The 19,974-nt window shown below is 34.8% G+C and overlaps 1 protein-coding gene across 5 annotated transcripts in view; it reads left to right on the forward strand.

The window, feature by feature from the left end:
* LOC107870403 (calcineurin B-like protein 7) overlaps window positions 1-3,906 on the forward strand; it is a 32,417-nt gene extending 28,511 nt beyond the window's left edge. For all 5 annotated transcript variants that reach the window (XM_047412596.1, XM_016716928.2, XM_016716926.2 and 2 more), the window contains 2 exons: window positions 3,332-3,444; window positions 3,611-3,906. In XM_047412596.1, the coding sequence (XP_047268552.1) occupies window positions 3,332-3,444; window positions 3,611-3,686 (189 nt within the window). In that variant the 3' untranslated portion in view covers window positions 3,687-3,906. The remainder of the gene's footprint in view (window positions 1-3,331; window positions 3,445-3,610) is intronic.
* The last annotated feature ends 16,068 nt before the right edge of the window (window positions 3,907-19,974 follow it).

Here is a 19,974-nt window from a genome sequence, read left to right on the forward strand (position 1 = left end):
TTCCAGAAGACCAGATACGTGTGGCATAGACTATCGAGACAGGTAATGATTCTACGATACAAAAGCAGCAATTATTACAATGTCACTGTAACCTCTGTAACCAAATTTGAAAAAAACGTTGTAAAGTTATAATTTCAAAATTTTATGGGATAAAATATTGAATTAAAAGACGAGATGTATTATCTGAGGATTTTTCAACTGGAGAACAAAATCTGTTCGTGTATATGTTATGACTGCTATTTTTGAAGGAGCAATTGCCTCCTGAATCCATGAAACCAAAGGTACAAGTGTATTGATAAGACATAATTCAAGGCTTAGTCTATCAAAGTTTAATTTCATAAACAAATACCCTTCAATTCAATTTTGGCAAAGTGAGATAAGCTACAAGTCAAAATTAATCCTTTCTAGCTTTCCTGTATAATTATCCTCTCCAGAAACATCAAAATTCAATTCAAAATGGCTTCACCCAACTTCAAAAATGTACAACACTTCCGATACACAATGTTCCCAGAAAGCTTATCTTTCTCAATAAAAATAGATATGCAATGACAAAAGTTTGAGTATTTTCTACCTAATAAACTAAAATCTATTCAAGCAAAACCCTTCTGTGTGATGAAGCTTTAGAGAAATTTCTATAACTGAAACTGACTAGAACTGAAATTAGTGCAAAATTTCCAATTGAAACATCATAGATTGTTCGTACAAAGAAGAAATTAGGGCAAAATTGTGAGCTATATTGAAAGAAGAAATATGTAGGCTATGTTGAATCGTTAGTTATTCAACTAATTGGAACCTGTCTTCAAGCTTCACAATCTTTTTGGTACGGAGTTTGATGTTACCTTCACCATCAATTAGGATTTTATTGGATTAGAGTTTAGTAAAGATAGAAGAAATAGGTACCTGACCTGAGCTTACAAGGGATTTCGGTAAGGAGCTGCTTGCAGGGATTGGAGCTGAGTGTATATATATATATATATATATATATATATATATATATAATGTTAATAAAATACTAGCAAGATTTAAATATATATTTTATTTTTGGTTAAAGAGCTGACTATATTTGTGAAATAAGAGCTGGGTATATCTGTTTTATGGTCTCATTTTTTTTATTTAGCTAATTAAAAATTGGGGAGGGGGAGAGTTGAATATGTGGGAGGAAATACAACATTTTAGTGAAAATTTTACGAAAATATAATGTAATAGTAGGGGTGGACATTCGGTTTGTTTGGTTTGATTGTTGAATATCGGTTCGATTTTTTGATATTTGGATTGACGAAAATAAAAATCATAACCAAACCAAAATTATTTCGGTTTGGTTCGGTTCGGTTATTCCGAATTTTTATTTCGGTTTTAAAGATTAAAGTAGTGAGCATTTAAAATTGGTGATTTTTCTAGAAAATAGTCTTTTTTTCAAATTTATTTTTCATTCCCAAATATAATTAATTCAACATGCATGAAATAACCATAAATATCGACCTCGTTGAGTCATCGTCGTTGGCGTGACGGCAGTGGCCGCACTCGGCAGCGACTTCTGACAGTAGTGACGAACTGAGTAAATGAACTGAGCAAATGACTGTCGTTGGTGATGTTGAAATTTCAAATGAATTGACGAACTGAGGATGGTTGAGCGCTGCTACAGCCTTCACGTTAATGTTAGGGCCTAAAGCAAAGCAGTATATTAGAATTTAGGGTTACTAAATGATTATAATTTATATATTTATATATTATATCAGATTATATTATATTTTTAGTATATTTACATATATATTAAATTATATATATATATATATATATATATATATATATATATATTATAATATATTGTTTATATAATTTCGTTTTTTCAGTTTGTCCGAATTCTTTTTTTTTGTAAATCCAAAAACCAAATCGTTTAATCAAATTTCTAAAATTTGAAATTAAAATCAATCCGAAAAATCAAAAAACCAAACCAAAATTAAATTTTGGTTCGATTTTTCGATTTTTTTTTGTTTAAACCAAAATATGCCCAGCCCTAGGCAACAGGCAACACTTGTAAAGTGTTGTTGTTAGAGATATAAAAATAACACGTTTTAAAACTGTCGTCATATGGGCAAATAAGTGTTGCCAATTATATAATGAATAGTTTAGGTGTACGCGTCTCGCGCTTGTACCTTACTTTATTTTATTGAGTTCAAACATTATACTAAATAGTATATTTATTTAAATAATAAAGATAAATACAATAATTAAATTCAACATCTTTTAGAGAATTTATTTAATTAAACCAAATATTTATCAAAAAAAATTGTCAAAGTCGATCGACATTCATCTACCACCTGTAACTCCAATAAAATAATATGATGATCGAGACATCAAAACAATATAATTAAATCTAACCTTTACACAAAAAATTTCTCAAAGTCGTCTGACACTCATCTACTACTTGTAAACTATAACAAAATAATACGATAATAGGGATATCAATACAATTAAATTTAATCTTTACACACACAAAAAAAAAATCTCAAAACAGAGATATACAAACAATACAATTAAACCTAACCTTTACCTTAAAAAATTTCTCAAAGCCGACTGACATTCATCTACCATCTGTCAATTCATCTACGACCTGTAAACTATAATAAAATAATACAGTAGTGATCACAAATTTTGATCCTAAAGAATGACTTGAATGAAAAAACAAAGAAGATATATACACACAATTGAATTCTATTATGTTGACAAAAGCAGTGAAGAAGTTGAGGGTTAGAAGATTAATCATCCACCAATCTAGATATGCAACCGAATCAAGTTAAATGATCATCAATCATATTTTCCCAATAAGTAAACTGAATTCTTCTCTAGTTTAAGGTGCATCTCAACATTTATAAAAGTATTTTCTTAATAGAGTCCTATTTTAGGAGTATTTTTCTATCCTATTTTAAAAGTATCAAAATTTATTTTTCATATATTTTTCCTTTTAGGACTCCTTGATCTTTTAAGATTATAATAAATTTTATAAAATTAATTAAATAATAATTGAAAAAATTGGTTAAAAGATGATTTTGTTAAAAGGAAAGACTTTTAATGAAGAGTAAAAAATTCAAATAATAGGGATTTCACACTTTTATATATTACAGATATATTATAGATATAGATATGGCAATACTTATAAAGTGTGGCCTGTATCATTAAAGACCACGGCTACACTTTTAAAAATATTTTATACAACACTTTACTAGGTTAGCCCAGATATAGTGAGGCGAAAAGCCTAAAATGTTGTAGTATTCTTTCATAGATCCCATCGATGTTATCACTGTTCAGATAACCAATTCGTGTTATGAACCAGACTATTCAAGAGGCAGATTTGAATGGTGATGGACGGATTGATCTACATGAGTGGATGGAATTAGTTGCGAGATATCCTTCTTTGATAAAGAATATGACCCTCCCATACTTAGAGTGAGTTTTTTTTATAATTGAAGCTCTACCTATGTAGAAATATAATTCCTTCATTTCTAGCCTGAAATTGCTGCTTGATATTGGGAAAAGATATGACATTGAATTTGAAATTATTGATAGCTCTGTCTTATAAGATTAAAATGATCTAATATTTTGTACATTTCAGAGAAGTAACTGCACTATTTCCATGCTTTGTGATGACGAGTAAAGTTCGCGACTCAGAATTGGTATGTGGGAACTGATGGCCACAAATTTTGTTTCACCTATTATGGACTGATCATCAAGAACTTGAGGAGTGTCTGTCTACTTATTTTCTTCTTTGTTCTTGTCTGGGCTAAGGCAAACTTAAGTTGTACAACGTATGTGTTAGTCTAATCTCAAAGAGGCATAAATTGTACATGTACTGGGACTTTTTGTGAATGGTAAGCGTCAATAAATATTTTACATCTGTATGTTCGATTTCTTAGAGGTGCATTTGACTAGTTTATAATGATTATGTGGAAATTATGGTCCACATCAACCCTTTTGGATGTATAATAAATCGCTTTTAGTCAAGTAGGAGGAAAAAGGACCTAGAGATCAAAATTTCGGCCAAACAAATATACCTCCCCTTAACTACATACTCCCTCCTTAAAAAAATAAATTAATTAATTTAAGGTAAATGCGTTGCACGTATATCAAGCGTTAATAAAGAAAAAATTTATATAAAAAATAAATTACTAGTTGTATGTCATATTACTAAGTACAAAAATTTAAAAATATCACGTAAAACTTTGAATATAACAAAGTGTAGTTAATTAAAGAGAAATATGATAAATTACCGTCACATTAATAATTAATGAGCAAAATTAGATGTAGCCGTAAAGTTGTATAGCAGCCTCAGGTTATTTGATACAGGTGAAAAATAATAAATATTAAATACTTCTAAATCAATTAAAATTTTACCTTATATTAAAAAGAATGTTACCAATTAAAGGAGTGCTTATTACAAAAACTATAGACAAATGATGATTGAAGTACAAAAAATAACAAATAATAACTAAAGTCAAAGTGAAAAACTACAAGAGTACTACTACTATTGTGAAACTAATAGCAATAAATAATAACCAAAGTCAAAGTGAAAAACTACAAGAGTGCTACTACTATTGTGAAACTAATAGCAATAAGAATAAGTGAGGCAGAGCTAGTTTAACTATCTAACTAACCTTCTTTCCTAATTTGAGTCCTCCATAACCTCCAATATTTAAGGTCATGTCCGTTTTCATACAACATATCCGTCTAACCATTATTCTCTAGAACTCGCCTTTAGCATTCTTAAATAAAAACTCCTATATGAAAAAAGTTTGTGTACCTTAATAGGTGCACGTACCTAATTTGTCAAAAAACACTACCGAAAAAATTGGACTTAGTTACAAATTTTATCGTTAGTCCACTGCTAAATGGGATTGCTTGAAGCTAAGTGAGTTTTAGTAAAAATCAAAAGAAAGAAGCATAACAAATTGAGGACTGTATTAACTTTGAAGAGAAATCTTTATTGTAGTCCATTGCAACATTCTTATTGTGATATTAATACACAACTTTTTGAGTTATTTTCAATATTGCATGCACACGATATTGATGTGCTATGGTTTCATGGTACTTACGATGCTTAAACTTGGAGAATATGTATGCACTTAAGGCTATTTTATTGAATTTGATGTGTTTTTGGAGTGATTTTGCAAGAAACTAGGTGTTGGAAGCTAACTAGAAAAAAATGATATGAAAGACGAAAAATGACTACCTTACTGTGGCACCTACGGCCTGTAGGTACCACCTACGGGACGTAGTTGGGTCCGTAGGTGTCAGAAACCAAAATTCCAGAGACCAAAATTGCAGGACTACCTACGCCCCCCACCTAAGGAGCGTAGGTGCCACCTATGGACCCACTGATGCAATTTTCTCGGATCGTTTCAAAATTGTTTCTTAGGGTTTCTATGTAACCTAAACCTATTCCTATGATGTTTTTAGTCATTATTATGTATGTTTAGTTAAGTTTACCTCTTTTGTTTAGGATTTGAATTCTAGGGTTTCCTTGTAATTTATAAATACCCTTTAGATGTTGTTAGTATAGATATGCAGAGATAGGCCATTGGAGGCTAGTTTATGCCCTTTGGAAGCTTCACACCGTGTACTCTTGTAAACATCTTTTGATTTGTTATTCAATTTGGGACTTTATATTTTCTCCTTTCATTATTGTGAGATCAATTCTATGATTTTGTCTATGAATTCTATGAATGATCTCATAAATATGAGCGGCTAATTTCCTTGGCTAGGATTGTGGGAACTGTAACACCCCAAATTTTTAGGCTAGAATTTAAATCGTTGTTCCTATGCGTACGGACTTGAACCCAATTATTCTATCTATATACATGTGTGATTATAAAATAAATGATATGAGAATATCTTTGTATATTAATCGAGGGCATAATACCCTTCTAACTTAAAGACGAGTTAAGGACTTTTCTATCGATAGAGTTTTGACAAATGCTCCAGCTAGGGTCAACTTTAAACGAGTGTATCTCTCAGCATATGTCTATTCAGGTGTCCTACTTTATATTAAATTAAAGGTCTTTGATTCTTCTTCCAATGCACTTGGTTTCACTTTAATCCAATATCGGAGTGGAAAGTTATACTCATTTTACCTTAGCATGTCTGTCTGTCAATAAAGTGATGACTTAAGGTGATAAGTCGTCAACTGAGTGATGACTTATCAAGCCAAGTCGTCAACCCAAACCAGTAAGTGATCAATTTCAGCTTCAAAGTGACGACTTGAGGTGATAAGTCGTCAACTTAGTGACGACTTATCAAACTAAATCATCACCCATGAACAACAAGGACCCAAATCCAACAATGAGTTGACGACTTAAGTTGATAAGTCATCAACTAGTTGATAAGTTATCAACTAAAAATTTTAGCAATTCTTATTTAACTTCGGAGGGTATCTTGGTCTTTTCCTCACCTCAAACCCTACCTCTCATACGACTTAAAGCATCATTATGCATTATTGGACATCACTTATCAGTTTTAGATGCCATCATTCCTCTCTACTCTCAAGAACAATAAGATTAGGGTTTCTTCCCAAGAACAAACAATTCAAGTCGTCTCTTCATGATAATCAAGAATTTAAGATTCCTAATCCAAGAACGTTCAAGAAAAGTTAATTCCCTTTCAAGATTTAAAGCTTTAAGGTATGTGTGATGTTCATCCATGGGCCCCTTTTATCCATGGAGTTCAAGAATCCATTTTTATGCTTTAATTTATGATATTACATATTTACAATGAATTATCTCCTTGAAACTCTTATAAATTTTGATCATGTGTTATGTTTTCAAGAGTTTTGATAGAAAGAGCCCTTACACTTTTGAAAATTGAAGTATGTTTATCTATACCTTGGTAATTTGATTTCAAGTTATGATTTCAATTGTTTTCAAGTGGAATGCACTATAGTATGTTTTAAATATTGTGGTTTCCATATCATGTTCATGCGAATTCAGAATAAATCCTCAGTTTATGATTTTGTCATGTGATCGTGCTATTTCATCATGTTTAAAAGTATACCCATGTTAAAGTATTGATCTCCATCTGTTTGATGAAATGTCAAAGTGATGGATTTTGAGAAGTTATTCCTTATTGTGGTTTCAAACGCTTTCATGTGTTTCTATTATTATTGCTATCGAGTCCTAGGGGTTATGAATACCCAAAACTTAGCTGTTTACTTAGTCTCAGCATTTTCAAAATGAGTTCAGATAGGTATGAGTGTAATAAGTTCAGCCAGCTATCATAATCAGTCAAATTTAGATCAGTTCAGTAATCCGAGTCAGTTCAGTAATCTGAGTTAGTTCAGTTGGGAGTAGGATTCAACACCGAGCAAACCTAGGTATGGAGGTATTCTTGCCAGTTAGGGTTTGACCCTTAGTAGTAATCTCTGAGTTACAGAACTACATAGCCAGCATAGGTTAAGATATCTTCCTGTCAGTTTAGGGTTGATACACATCTCATGAGTTTTCCTGCCAGTTGAGGGTTGACAAAATATCTTCCTGCTAGTTAGGGTTGACTCACAACCATTGTTAGTACCCGTGGCAAGGTACTAACACCCTTCCAATTGGGGTCACAGGTTAGACCCGATCAACTCAGACTGGGGCATGTCGGTTAGATGATACCTCCCACAATTTTAGTTTCAGTATTCAGTTCAGGACTCAGTTTAATTTTTCTTAACCATAGCATACAATTATTAGTTATTTAGTTATCAGATTTCAGTATTTCAGTTTACAGATTATTTCAGAAATATGTTATATGCTTGGTCATGCATACTCAGATTTTACAGTTTTTATGTATCCATACATTAGTTATCTCATGCTATTCAGCCAGTTAGTTATTGTCTTGTTCAGTCAGATTTTAGTATTTCCATGCACGTCTGTTATTACTATTTTTATGCACAGTTAGCCCATGCATTCAGCCTATCCTCATCTCATATACCAATATATTCAAAGTATTGAGCGCATACTCGTTTCCATTACTATGATATTTAATATCATAGGTTCGAACGCCCAGGTTCCTGACCGTATTTAGATATTCCAGCACACCAGCAATAGCAGCAGTAGTAAGTCCTCATATATAGATGACCGTTTATGTTTATTTCAGTCTTTTAATTCAATAGTCAGTCGGAGCTAGTTCGGGGCCTGTCCTATCAACTCCACATTAAATCAGTTTAGAGGTTTTCAGACTAGTATAAACAGTTAGTCAATTTTCAATCATTTTATCAATATTGTTAGTATTGTTTTACATACATTATCAGAATTATGTTTTAAAACCTTATGGCATTTTTTAGTTAAATTCGTATATGATCTTTTGATATAAGCTATACTCAGTGCTCATAGCAGGTACCATTCATGGGTTAGCTTGTGGTCTTTTGAGCCCGTAAGTATCGTGTGGTGTCTAGGGTGTACTCTCGGGGCATTACAAACTTGGTATCAGAGCCTAAGGTTTTACAGTGTCCTAGAGAGTCTGAAAGCCGTTTTGAGTAGAGTCTTGTGCATAGGTGTGAAGAGCGCCACACTTATGGACAAGAGGCCACAAGATATTTTAGGAAAATTTTCCATTCTTTCATGTCTCAGATCGTGCTATCAAAATATTCTCTAAGAAACTTGTGTAGATTCTCATAATACTCCACTCATGTAAGCTCTACCTTACTTTTAAGGTAACAGAATAGTGAAGATTAAAGTCCTACAGATAAAACTTTCTCATACAGTCCCCGTACATAGTTGTGGATTGATACAGGCTCAAAAGTATCCCATCAGTTACGTTATGTTCCAAAGTTTTAAAGATTTTATTCATGATCATGAAAACTCGTGCACTAAACCAAAGTCAGATGTTCCCTCAAATCTCTTCTCAGAATCCCATGATAGCATATAACCTAGAGTTAGAAGCATGAACCCAGGAGTTTAGCAGTAGTAGAGCGGGGATAGTGTTATCTGAATTCAGTAGATTTTGTATTCATGGGGTTAGTTGTATAAAAAGGTGAATCAGTAGGCTTGAAATAGTGTATGCAAGAATTTAAGTTTGATGATTCAAAATTATATGTTGTTGATGTTTGTGTAGTAGTAATTCTCATGGTGTAGGGAAAATATAAATTTAGAGATGTGATATTTATAGGTTATGATGAAAGTAGTATGGTTCATTAAAGATTTGGGGATATCCATGCCTTGTGTTAGAATCTAAGTTTGAATCTTTGAAGGTTGAGCTAATAGAAAGAAGAGTTGAGAATTCTAAGTTAGTCAATGGTTAAGTTGTTATATGATAATTGTTTGGGCTATAGAAAGCTAAGAGTTGTATCTCAGAAGTACTAGTAGTGGGTTTTACATTATCAAATGTAGTCTTTGAGGGTGAGTTTACCACTTATGCATATTATTATACCCCAGATTCTAGGGTAGAGTGGTGACATTTCAGTTTGGAGTTATTGATTAAGTGGTTCACAGGCTTAGAATGATGGCTTTAAGCTAAAAGGGAGATGGTAGAACAAGTAACCAAGTCAGGCTCTTAGATCCTAGTAATGATGCCAGTATGTGTAGAAAAGCAATAGGAGAAGGATGATGCCCATCCCGTTCTTAGCTCAATGCAAGGTTTTTCAGTTATCACGATATCTACTAATGATTTACATGTCAGCTCTATGGTCATAGCTCATATTCGTGCACCTTATAGAAAATCATGTACTCTCCCAGTTCCTAGTATAAGAAGTTCCAATTTTCTCAGTAGTACAAATCATGTTCCATAAATTTATTAACTCCAAACTCAGGTCATGCAACTCATGACTCATGTATTCATGTCTTACAGTATGCTCAATTCCCATGACTCATGCTACACTCTGAATGATCAGTGAAACTCAGATTATGTCATGTATATCCTTAGTTTAGATCTTTTGATGAATCCATGATGTTGATATTCTATTCCTTAGGCCTCATTTAAGTATCAAGTTTTATATAGTGTTCATTCATGCTTTAGATCCTCATGTTTTAACCTTTCAATAACCTCTCCTAATGAAATGATATAGTGATGATTTCTTAGGTGGGAGAGTGTAAATTTTTATATTAAGGAAAAATTGTTGCATACTTATTTTACATGAGGTTGTAGTTATGAAGATAGGCTTGAATGTCATATTGTATGCAAGTGGATAAATGCATTACGCGTTAGTGAATGGCTAGTAAGAGGTTGTATTTAGTTGTTGAAGAGGTAATCCAAATTATTCAGGAGATGGGAGGTTATGAAAATGTAGAGTGTATTGAATTCATGACTCAAACTAGTATTACAGTGTTATTGTGCATTTGGTAGATTCGAGTAGGCTTGAACATAGTGGGAGAATTCAGTCCAGCTCAGACTTCAGTAGGTAGAGTTATCAGTGCTCATGTGAATATTTTTCAGTTGCCTCAAGTGAAGTGTGGTGTTGAAGTAGAAATTTTAGTTGTAGGAGTATTTGAGAAGTGTGGCTAAGCTTTAAAGTTAGTAGTTGCAGTGCATAAGGCTTTGTAACTTTATCTTAAATGATGTTTCATAGGCCTGTGTTCCATATTGCAGAATTTTAGTCATGTTGTAATTTATTATTCAAATGTCTTATTCAGATCATGCCCAAGATTCTTTGATTCCTAAAGTCATTAGAACTTCATAGAAAGAGTGTCAAAGAAATACTTCAGTTAAGTATAAGCTTTCAGTATGAGTTAGTTTGAATAGCTAGTAATTCAGCTTAGCAGTCAAATAGACAAGTCCCTATGGTTTTCCATCTTTTCATCTAGTCATACTATCTGAAGTCTCATGAATAGGGTTATTCCATAAGGTAAAATATTCACCCCCTACAAAATATGAATTCCGCTCAGTTCAGTTCATGCATCAATTTCAGATTTTAGATATTCAGTCATGATTCAGTCCGGAAGTGCCCTGTGCATTATCTCAGTCCTTCCTTAGTATTTCAGCCAAGTCAGCATCATTCGAGGGATGAACTATCCAAAGGGGGAGATGTTCTAATACCCCGAGTGTTCATGTCCTAAACCTCTCAAATCTTCTTCATAAAACTAAATCCAATCTGAGGCAATGGTAAATCATAAGTTGACTCTCTCATTTCCATCTCAGTCTTATAACCATTGTCTGGTCATTGCATGTATTTACAAAATCAGTTCTATCATGTATCATGTTTCAGACTCAGTCATGTAATCATGTTTCCAGTCATGCATGTTCAGTATATGATCTCAGTTCTCCCAGTACTCTCAGTCTAAACCAGCTTCATTCAAGGATGAATGTTTTTGAGGGAGAGATAATGTAACACCCCAAATTTTGGATCTAGAATTTAAATTATTGTTCCTATGCGTACGGACTTGAACTCAATTATTCTTATATACATGCGTGATTCGTAAATATATGATGTGGGAATATCTTTGTATATTAATCGAGGGCATAATACCCTCCTAACCCAAAGATGAGTTGATGGTTTTTTTATCGATAGAGTTTTGAAAAATGCTCCAGCTAGGGTCAAATTTAAACGAGTGTATCTCCCAGCATATGTATATTTAGGTGTCCTACTTTATATTAAATGAAATTTCTTTGATTCTTCTTTCCAATGTACTTGGCTTCACCTTAATCCGATATCGGAGTGGAAAGTTATACTCATTTTACCTTATCATGTCTGTCTATTAACAAAGTGAAGACTTAAGGTGATAAGCCGTCAACTGGGTGAAGAATTATCAAGCCAAGTCGCCAGCCCAAACCAGTAAATGATCAATTTCAGCTTCAAAGTGACGACCTAAGGTGATAAGTCGTCAGCTTAGTGACGACTTATCAAACCAAGTTGTCACCCATGAACAACAAGGGCCCAAATCCAACAATGAGTTGACGACTTAAGTTAATAAGTCATCAACTAGTTGATAAGTTATCAAATCAAATCATCAAATAAAAATTTCATCAATTTTTATTTAACTTCGGAGGGGTATTTTGGTCTTTTCCTCACCTCAAACCTACCTCTCATACGACTTAAAGTATTATTATACATTATTGGCCATCACTTATCAGGTTTAGATACCATCAAACCTCTCCACTCTCAAGAACAATAAGATTAGAGTTTCTTCCCAAGAACAAGCAATTCAAGTTCTCTCTTCAAGATAATCAAGAATTTAAGGTTCCCAATCCAAGAACATTCAAGAAAAGTTAATTTTCCTTCAAGAACATTCAAGAAAATTTAATTTTCCTCTCGGGGCGTTACAGGAACCCTAGCGGATTAACGAAGGAAAGAAAGTTCCAAGTCATTCTAGATAAATATTCTTTCATGTATTGTGGTTTTCTTAGGTTTAAGTGATTTCTTAGCGGTAGTCAATGTTAGGATACCTCTTGTATTCACTACGAATCTGAGAGAGAGGTAGAGATTAGGAAAAGAAAATAACAATAATGATGTAGAGTTAATTACCGAAATAAGCTTACCTGCACTATCTACTTAAGACAATTAACTTTCATCTAATCAGCTTGAGTCCAAGAGGAGATAGTTGAAACTGGGGTCCAAGGAACAGATTAGTAAGGCGACACTCTGTGATCGAAAGGAGATGAGTGGAATTTACCAAAGTATGCCGAGAGGTGGTTGGTGATACATAACTTGTCAAATTTTGTATATAAGTATTGGCATAGTTCTGCAATACATGATAGATCTATGGAGTAGACGCTAGGGGGAACGCGGTCCTAGTGTTGTCTTAGATTGGTTACAATCAAAAGCCTCCAAATCTTGTTACTTTTTACTATTTTAGCAAATCCCTCCCCCATTTACTTTCTGTACTGCCTGGTGATTTCAACAAGTTCAAGAAAGATTTCTAATGTATTCCCTATAGGATCGACCCCAACCTAGTTGGGTTATTATATTTTAACAGCGACCGTTTTATCCTTCAATTGGAGGTGTAGTTTCGGCGACATCAAAATTTTAGCATTGTTGTCGGGGAATACGATTCTAGATTGACTGATTGGAATTGTTAAAGTTGTCCATTTTTTTCTATTCTTCTTCGGGCATACGCTAGTGTATGCCTACTCTTTTTGATATGAACACTTAGCCAGAGAAAGTGTGGAGTGATAAAGACTTCTTTATTATTGATCCATGTCTTTTTGATATGGTGAGTTATTGCAGGAGTGTGGTAGATATAGTGTATGAACACAAGGATAGCAAGATTGAAACATTGACACATCTTTCAAACAATAATCATGAAATTACTCAAAAGGTTGATAAGTTTGGCTTGGATATTCACCACTTGCAAGTAGAGTTGAATGCAAAAGTTGTTGTATGTAACTCCCAACAACTTATTTATAGGTGGTGTGAGACTAAAAAATTTTTGAAAGGCCAACTTAAGGAATTGAAATTGGAAGAGTCAACAATTGCTCGTACTCTTATGGATAGTGTCACTATTAAGGAGAGCATAATAGATTTATGTGAGAATGTAAATAAGACTTCAATTCCTGAAATGGGGTGTATTGGACCTCATTCGAAGCATTTTTCCATATTATGTTTGTATAGTTAGATATTGATCGAGTCATCTAATCCTGAAGAAGAATCCAAGGAATAGGAAACATATGTCTATATTCTTGAATTTGTTGAGCCGAAAACAAATAATTACATTCCTCATATAAGGGCCAAGAAGTACAACATGCCTCATCTATTGCTTGAGTCCTTTATTTTTATAACTCTGGCCCTTGAGCATAATGGGAAATCAAAAAAACAATTAAGGGTGAATTTTATAAGTTTAAAGTGGAAAGAGAAAATTGGAGGCCAACTCTTGGGCGATGTTATGAAGTCTGAGTAATCAAGGTACCCACGGGCTTGTTAGTGAAGTCTGAGTAACTAACATAGCCCCATCATGTCGTGATATTAAATCAGACCCTGCTTGGGAGGTAACCCAAGGTATTTTGTTGTTTGTACGTGTTATTACGATTGAAGTCAGATGTACGCACCTATGGTGCCACAAGTATATTTCTAACTCTCTTGTTTTGTAGTAGCCCAATGCATTAGGGACAATGCATGTCTTAATTTGAGGGCGGGGTTGCTTGTGGGTCTTGAAGTCGTCTTGGTTTTTTTTTCTCATGCCTCTTTTCCCCAGAGTCCTGTTCCTATTAGAGCCATCATGTTTGAGTGTATTGTGTTTTATTTCGTGTTGTTTTTGTTTAACTAGGAGAAAAATGAGTATCTAGGGTAGTTGACATATTTTTTGATGATTTTTGAGAAAAATGATACCCCTCTAAAATTTTGTTTTGAACTGTGTGATATGTATGCATATGTGACTATTGTGAATCTTATTACAACATTAGGATTAGGAACATAATAATAATGGCTAACAATTGCCTTAACCAGATAGGTAGTAGCTTGTGAGGTGACCATGTGCCATGTGTGTGTGAGATACTACTTAGTTCCCTTTGTGTGTTAAATCTAAAACTTGCCCAGTTAGTCTTGCCTAGGTATAGGATAATTGGTTAGGAAAGGACATAGGCCATTCTTGAAATAAGTGCATTGTTAGCTTAAATGATCTTCCATGTGTGAATAAGTATCCCTTGATCCCTATTTTGAGCCTGTATAGCCTATTTTTCTTGTTACATCGTCACCTTTTTATTTGTGTTGCAATAAACCTATTTTGGACCTGGTCCTCCTTGGATATTATGCACCTTAACTCAAACAAATCACGTAAGTTAAGGGTAGCTATTATAAGGGTGCATAATGTATAATGGGTATGAAGAAGGGTAAAATAAGAGAAAAGAAAGTAGGGTTGGGTGTGGTAGAAAAGAAAAAAATTTGTGAAAAAGATAAAAAGAATGAATAAAAGAAACCACACGCAATCTGAATGTGCAATAAAAGAATAAAAAGGGAGAATAATGGTAGAATAAAAAGAAAAATTGGTTGATAAGTGGACCCCAAATTAAGTGTAGTGCCAAGGAGGCTTAGTCACTAAAAATATCCATATGTACCATGCCATCCTCCCCAAGCCTACATTACAAACCGAATAAAGTCCTATAGTGATCCTAACTTGACTGTCTGAAAGTTTAGGTAAAGAAAATAAAGGCAGGCTTATGGTATTTGATGCACATTGTTGGAACTTATCTTGTGAGTGAGAGTGTCTCTTGATACATCCCTGCATTAAAATGCATGATTTCATATGAGTTATTAGGACTTCTTTGATGTGAGGGTTCATGGGTTGTGTTGCTAGCTTCTTACTTGTTTGGGCAGTGTGATTTGTGCATATGCATGGTTATTTGTTGCTAGTATAATACCATAGATTGATTCCTTTGTGTCACATTGTAGTGCTTCATAGATACGCACCGTTGGTGGTAAAGAGTTAAACTTGGAGAGGGTAATGTGTTTCCAGCTACATTTGATGATTGATTGCCATGGGTATCTTAGGATTATCTTGGTTAAAGCATCATCATATTATTTTGTTATATTTTGCCACCTGAGGACGTGAAACATTCAAAGATGAGGGTCTTGATGTGACATTGTTTCATGGCACTTATGATGCTTAAACTTGGAGAATATGCATGTACTTGAGGTTTTTTTTGTTGGATTTGATATGTTTTTGGAGTGATTTTGCAAAAAACTAGGTATTGGAAGCTAACTGAAAAAAGGAATGCAAAGACGAAAAATGACTACCTACTAAGGCACCTACGACCCATAGGTACAACCTACAGGGCGAGGTGGGTCTGTAGGTGTCAGAAATCAAAATTTCACAGGCCAAAATTGGAGGACTACCTATGAACCCCCACCTAAGGTGTGAGACCCCATAAAATTTTGATCATTATATTTTTGACCTTCTCGCAAAAATAATATCAAATTTTGACTTGAAATGTGTTTAGGAATGTTAAAAGGGTGTTTGGGAAAAGTTTTAGAATTTTTGGAAGGGGTTCAGGGTCATTTTGGGACCCCGAGGCAGTGAGGGTCTGCGATATTGTCGTGTCATGGAGATTACTGACACAACCCAAACTAGGGTCTGGTCATGTCAGGTATCTAGGCCCAACCAGGACCGAAAACCACCCTCTATACCCAAACCATCAACCACCTTACCCCATGTCGGTTGAATTTCGAACATATAACAAGATAAGAAAACTTGAAATCAAATATAGTATGGTAAGAGTATGACCAACAAAAAACCAAACCAGCCCAATTCCACAGTAGTTTAACAAAGCCTCTACCAAACAGAACATCATGAATTGTAGGTATATTCCCCCGACTATAGAGAAAACAGTATCCAATAGTCTATAGCTCAAAAGAAAACATAATCCTAATATAGAGCCTTCCGAATCATGGAAGCTCACCACTTCAAGTCGACTCTCGATCAATCAGCAATCACTGTGCAGGAGAAGTGGAAGTATGCTCAGATCTTGCATCGCTTGTGGATACAATGTCATAGACAGTTAGCCGTTGGAGAGCTAGCATATAACTCAGGGATAGGAGATAACATAATGCCATGAATAACAGTTCAAATCATTCAGAATTCCATGCACATTATCAAATGCAGATACGTGTATATATATATATATATATATATATATATATATATATATATATATATATCACATATCGGGATACGGAACATGGATTATCATGCATTTAAAACCATAGTCTGAATTGTGTAGCCCAACCGTCATATTAATAGTACCCACGAACTATATGGGCCTCATTATTACTCTACTGGTCGGGCCTCAATGCATGTAGCGACACGAACTGAAGAATAATTATATATATGCACGGAGGACTTGAACCCTCCAATCATATACTAATGTGACTTAAGCACCCGATCATAAATATGAGATGGGGGACTCGAACCTTCCAATCATAATAATAACAATAAGGTGGACTCGAACCACCAAGTCTAAGAAAGGGGACTCAAACCCTCAAGCCATAACGACCCCTACACCGGCTAGCACGATTTTCAGTATTGGTCACTTGGACTTCCACTTTCACGATTCAGCCACACAACCCTCTTTTAAAGCCTAATTAAAACATTTAGCACATATTCCCATTCATTGAACCATGCTTCACATTAAGGCACTCATTATTAGTATCGTCACACCAACTACACTTGCAAGGTAATAACATCATGCCAAAATAGTTTCCATTAACTTGGGGAGAATAACTCCCTTTGTTCATTAAATTGGACCATTGAGTTTCAAATACCTTTTTATGTCATGCAACAGTTCAAAACTAGTTCAGTTTTACAAATTTCCACATTTCTCATAATTAAAAATCAATTTCACATTATGGGTTTGGAGTCATAACCACTTCAAAAGTCACAAGTTTGGGAAATTCACAATGCCCTAGTTTCATCCATCATACCCAAGCACCCACAAGTTCAAAACCATAATTAAAACATGAGTAATGCATTATAAAACCATGGGAAAATATTTAATTGAACATTCATGTCAACCCCCTCCCCTAATAAAGTAAAAACCCTTACTTTCAACCATGTAAACAACCATGTATTTCCATGCAATAGAGATATTAAATTTAAGGGTGGAGTCACATGCCTGAATCACAAGGTTTCACGAAAAGAAATCGACCTTTGAGCCCTTAGATGACCAAATTGGTAAAACCCTAACTTGACTTGCTTAAGAGGATTTAGAGAGAGTAAAGAGAGTATTTAATTCGTTAAATTGTGGAATGAATGTCCTAAAAGTTTTTTATGGATGTGGGGTCAAAAGGGTTTTAAGTGAGAAATCTCTAAAGTGCCCTCAACTTAAAAGCTAAGAAAAGTCGCCTTTGGTTACGAGTCAAACCTTGAATTGTAGCCACTCTTTACGACTCATCATCGTGATTCGTAACCAGGACAGTCTCTAAGACACCATCCACTGCTGACCTTACGATTCTACCAAACAACTAGTAATGAGACCCTACAACTCGTAGAGTCTAGTCGTAGTCAACACAGACCCTAAATTGATACTCACACTAGACACCTTACAATTTCACTTTATGACTCATAATGTATCCGTATGACTCTTAGTGATCCACTCCTACTCAGAGCAGAATAAAGCCACAAACATACTGATTTGGTTGCGACTCATCCTAATGACTTGTTAGGACACCCTACGACTCGTTGGATCCAGTCATAACCAAGGCTGTGAGCCCAACGCTCGAGGATTTTCCAAGGGCCAAAAATCCGAGGTATTTTAATTCTCCCCCACTTGGATCACTCATCCCCGAATGATGGGACAAGGCAATTACAAGCATGACTTGACTCCATATACCTCTACTCTTACCTTTAAGAGAGAAAACAAAGATACCAAGGAAATTACTATCTTTCTTTAACAAAGACAGAAAATAAGGATGTTAAGAATAACACATACCTTCAGCACAATTTTCCGAAATAGGGAATAATAATGGATACTTGGACTTCATGTCCTCTTCGGCTTCCTAAGTTGCTTCCTCAACCTTTTGGTTCCGCCAAAGAACCTTTATCGAAGCCACATACTTAGTCCATAACCGAAGGACTTGTCGATACAAGATATCAAGGACTTCCTCATAAGACAAGGAATCCAAAATACCAATATCCTTGATAGGCACGATCAGTGACGGATCACCCATACACTTTCTCAGCATTGACACATGAAATACCGGGTGATTGGAACTTAAACTAGGAGGAAACTCTCATTCATACGCAATACTACCAACCCTGTTCAAAGACCAAGTACAGGATGACATACTAGGGACTAAGATTTCTTTTCTTCCCCAACCACATTACTCTTTTCATGGGAGACACCTTCAAGAACACCTAATCGCCAACCTCTAACTCTAACTCCCTATGCCTCACATTCACATAGGACTTTTGGCTACTTTAGGTGGTCTTAAGCCTATCTCGAACCACCTTCACCTTTTCTATGGATTGGTAAACCAAGTCAAGGCCAAATAACTCATTTTCACCAACTTTAAACCACCCAATAGGAGATCTACACCTTCTTCCGTATATGGCCTCAAAAGGATCTATACCAATACGATAGTGGTAGCTATTATTATATGCAAACTCTATGAGAGGTAAATGATCAAGTAAACTACCATCATAATCAATCACGCAAGCCCGAAGCATATTTTCCAATGTCTAAATAGTCTTTTCCGCTTGCTCATCCGTCTGCGGGTGGAAAGCAGCACTAAGGCTCAACTTAGTCCCCAAAACTCTTTGAAACAAATACCAAAAGTGTGATGAGAACTAAGTACCATGATTTGACGTGATAGAAATAGGCGCCCCATGCAATGTCACAATTTTCTCAATAAACAACTTGGTATAATCCCCAGAAGATAAATTCGTCATAACTAGCAAAAAGTGAGCTGACTTAATCATCCTATCCACTATGACCCAAATCGAATCAAACTAATTTTGAGATCGAGGAAGACTAGTAACGAAATCCATATTAATCACTTCTCACTTCCATACAAGTAACTCAATTTCTTGATACAATCCTCCAAACCATAAGTGCTCAACCTTCACTTGCTGATACACCATACACTTAGCCACAAAGTTGGCTATATCTCACTTCATATTGTTCCACCAATAGATCTTCTTGAGATTATGATATAACTTCGTCGAACCAGGATGAATCGCATAACGTGACTCATGAGTTTTGACCAAAATCCTCTATCGCAACCCATCAACATCGGGAACACACAACCTTCGTTGGTACCTCAAGATACCATCACCACCAATCTTGAAGGCTATCATTTTCTGCCTACCTATATCATCCCTTTTTTGCATCAAGATAGGATCAAACACTTATTTCTATTTCACTTCATCACCAAGAGATGACTGTGCTACTATTTTCACAAACACACCACCATCTTTAAAGTCCAAGAGACAAACTCTAAGGTTAGCCAAACAGTGAATATCCTTCATTAATTCTTGCTTCTCTTCATCCACATGAGCTAGACTCTCTACAAATAACCTACTAAGAGCATCAAAAACCACATTAGCTTTACCTGGGTGGTAGTGGAGACTCAGGTCGTAGTCTTTC

The sequence above is a fragment of the Capsicum annuum genome, chromosome 5 (genome assembly GCF_002878395.1).
Source record: "Capsicum annuum cultivar UCD-10X-F1 chromosome 5, UCD10Xv1.1, whole genome shotgun sequence".
Lineage (NCBI taxonomy): Eukaryota > Viridiplantae > Streptophyta > Magnoliopsida > Solanales > Solanaceae > Capsicum > Capsicum annuum.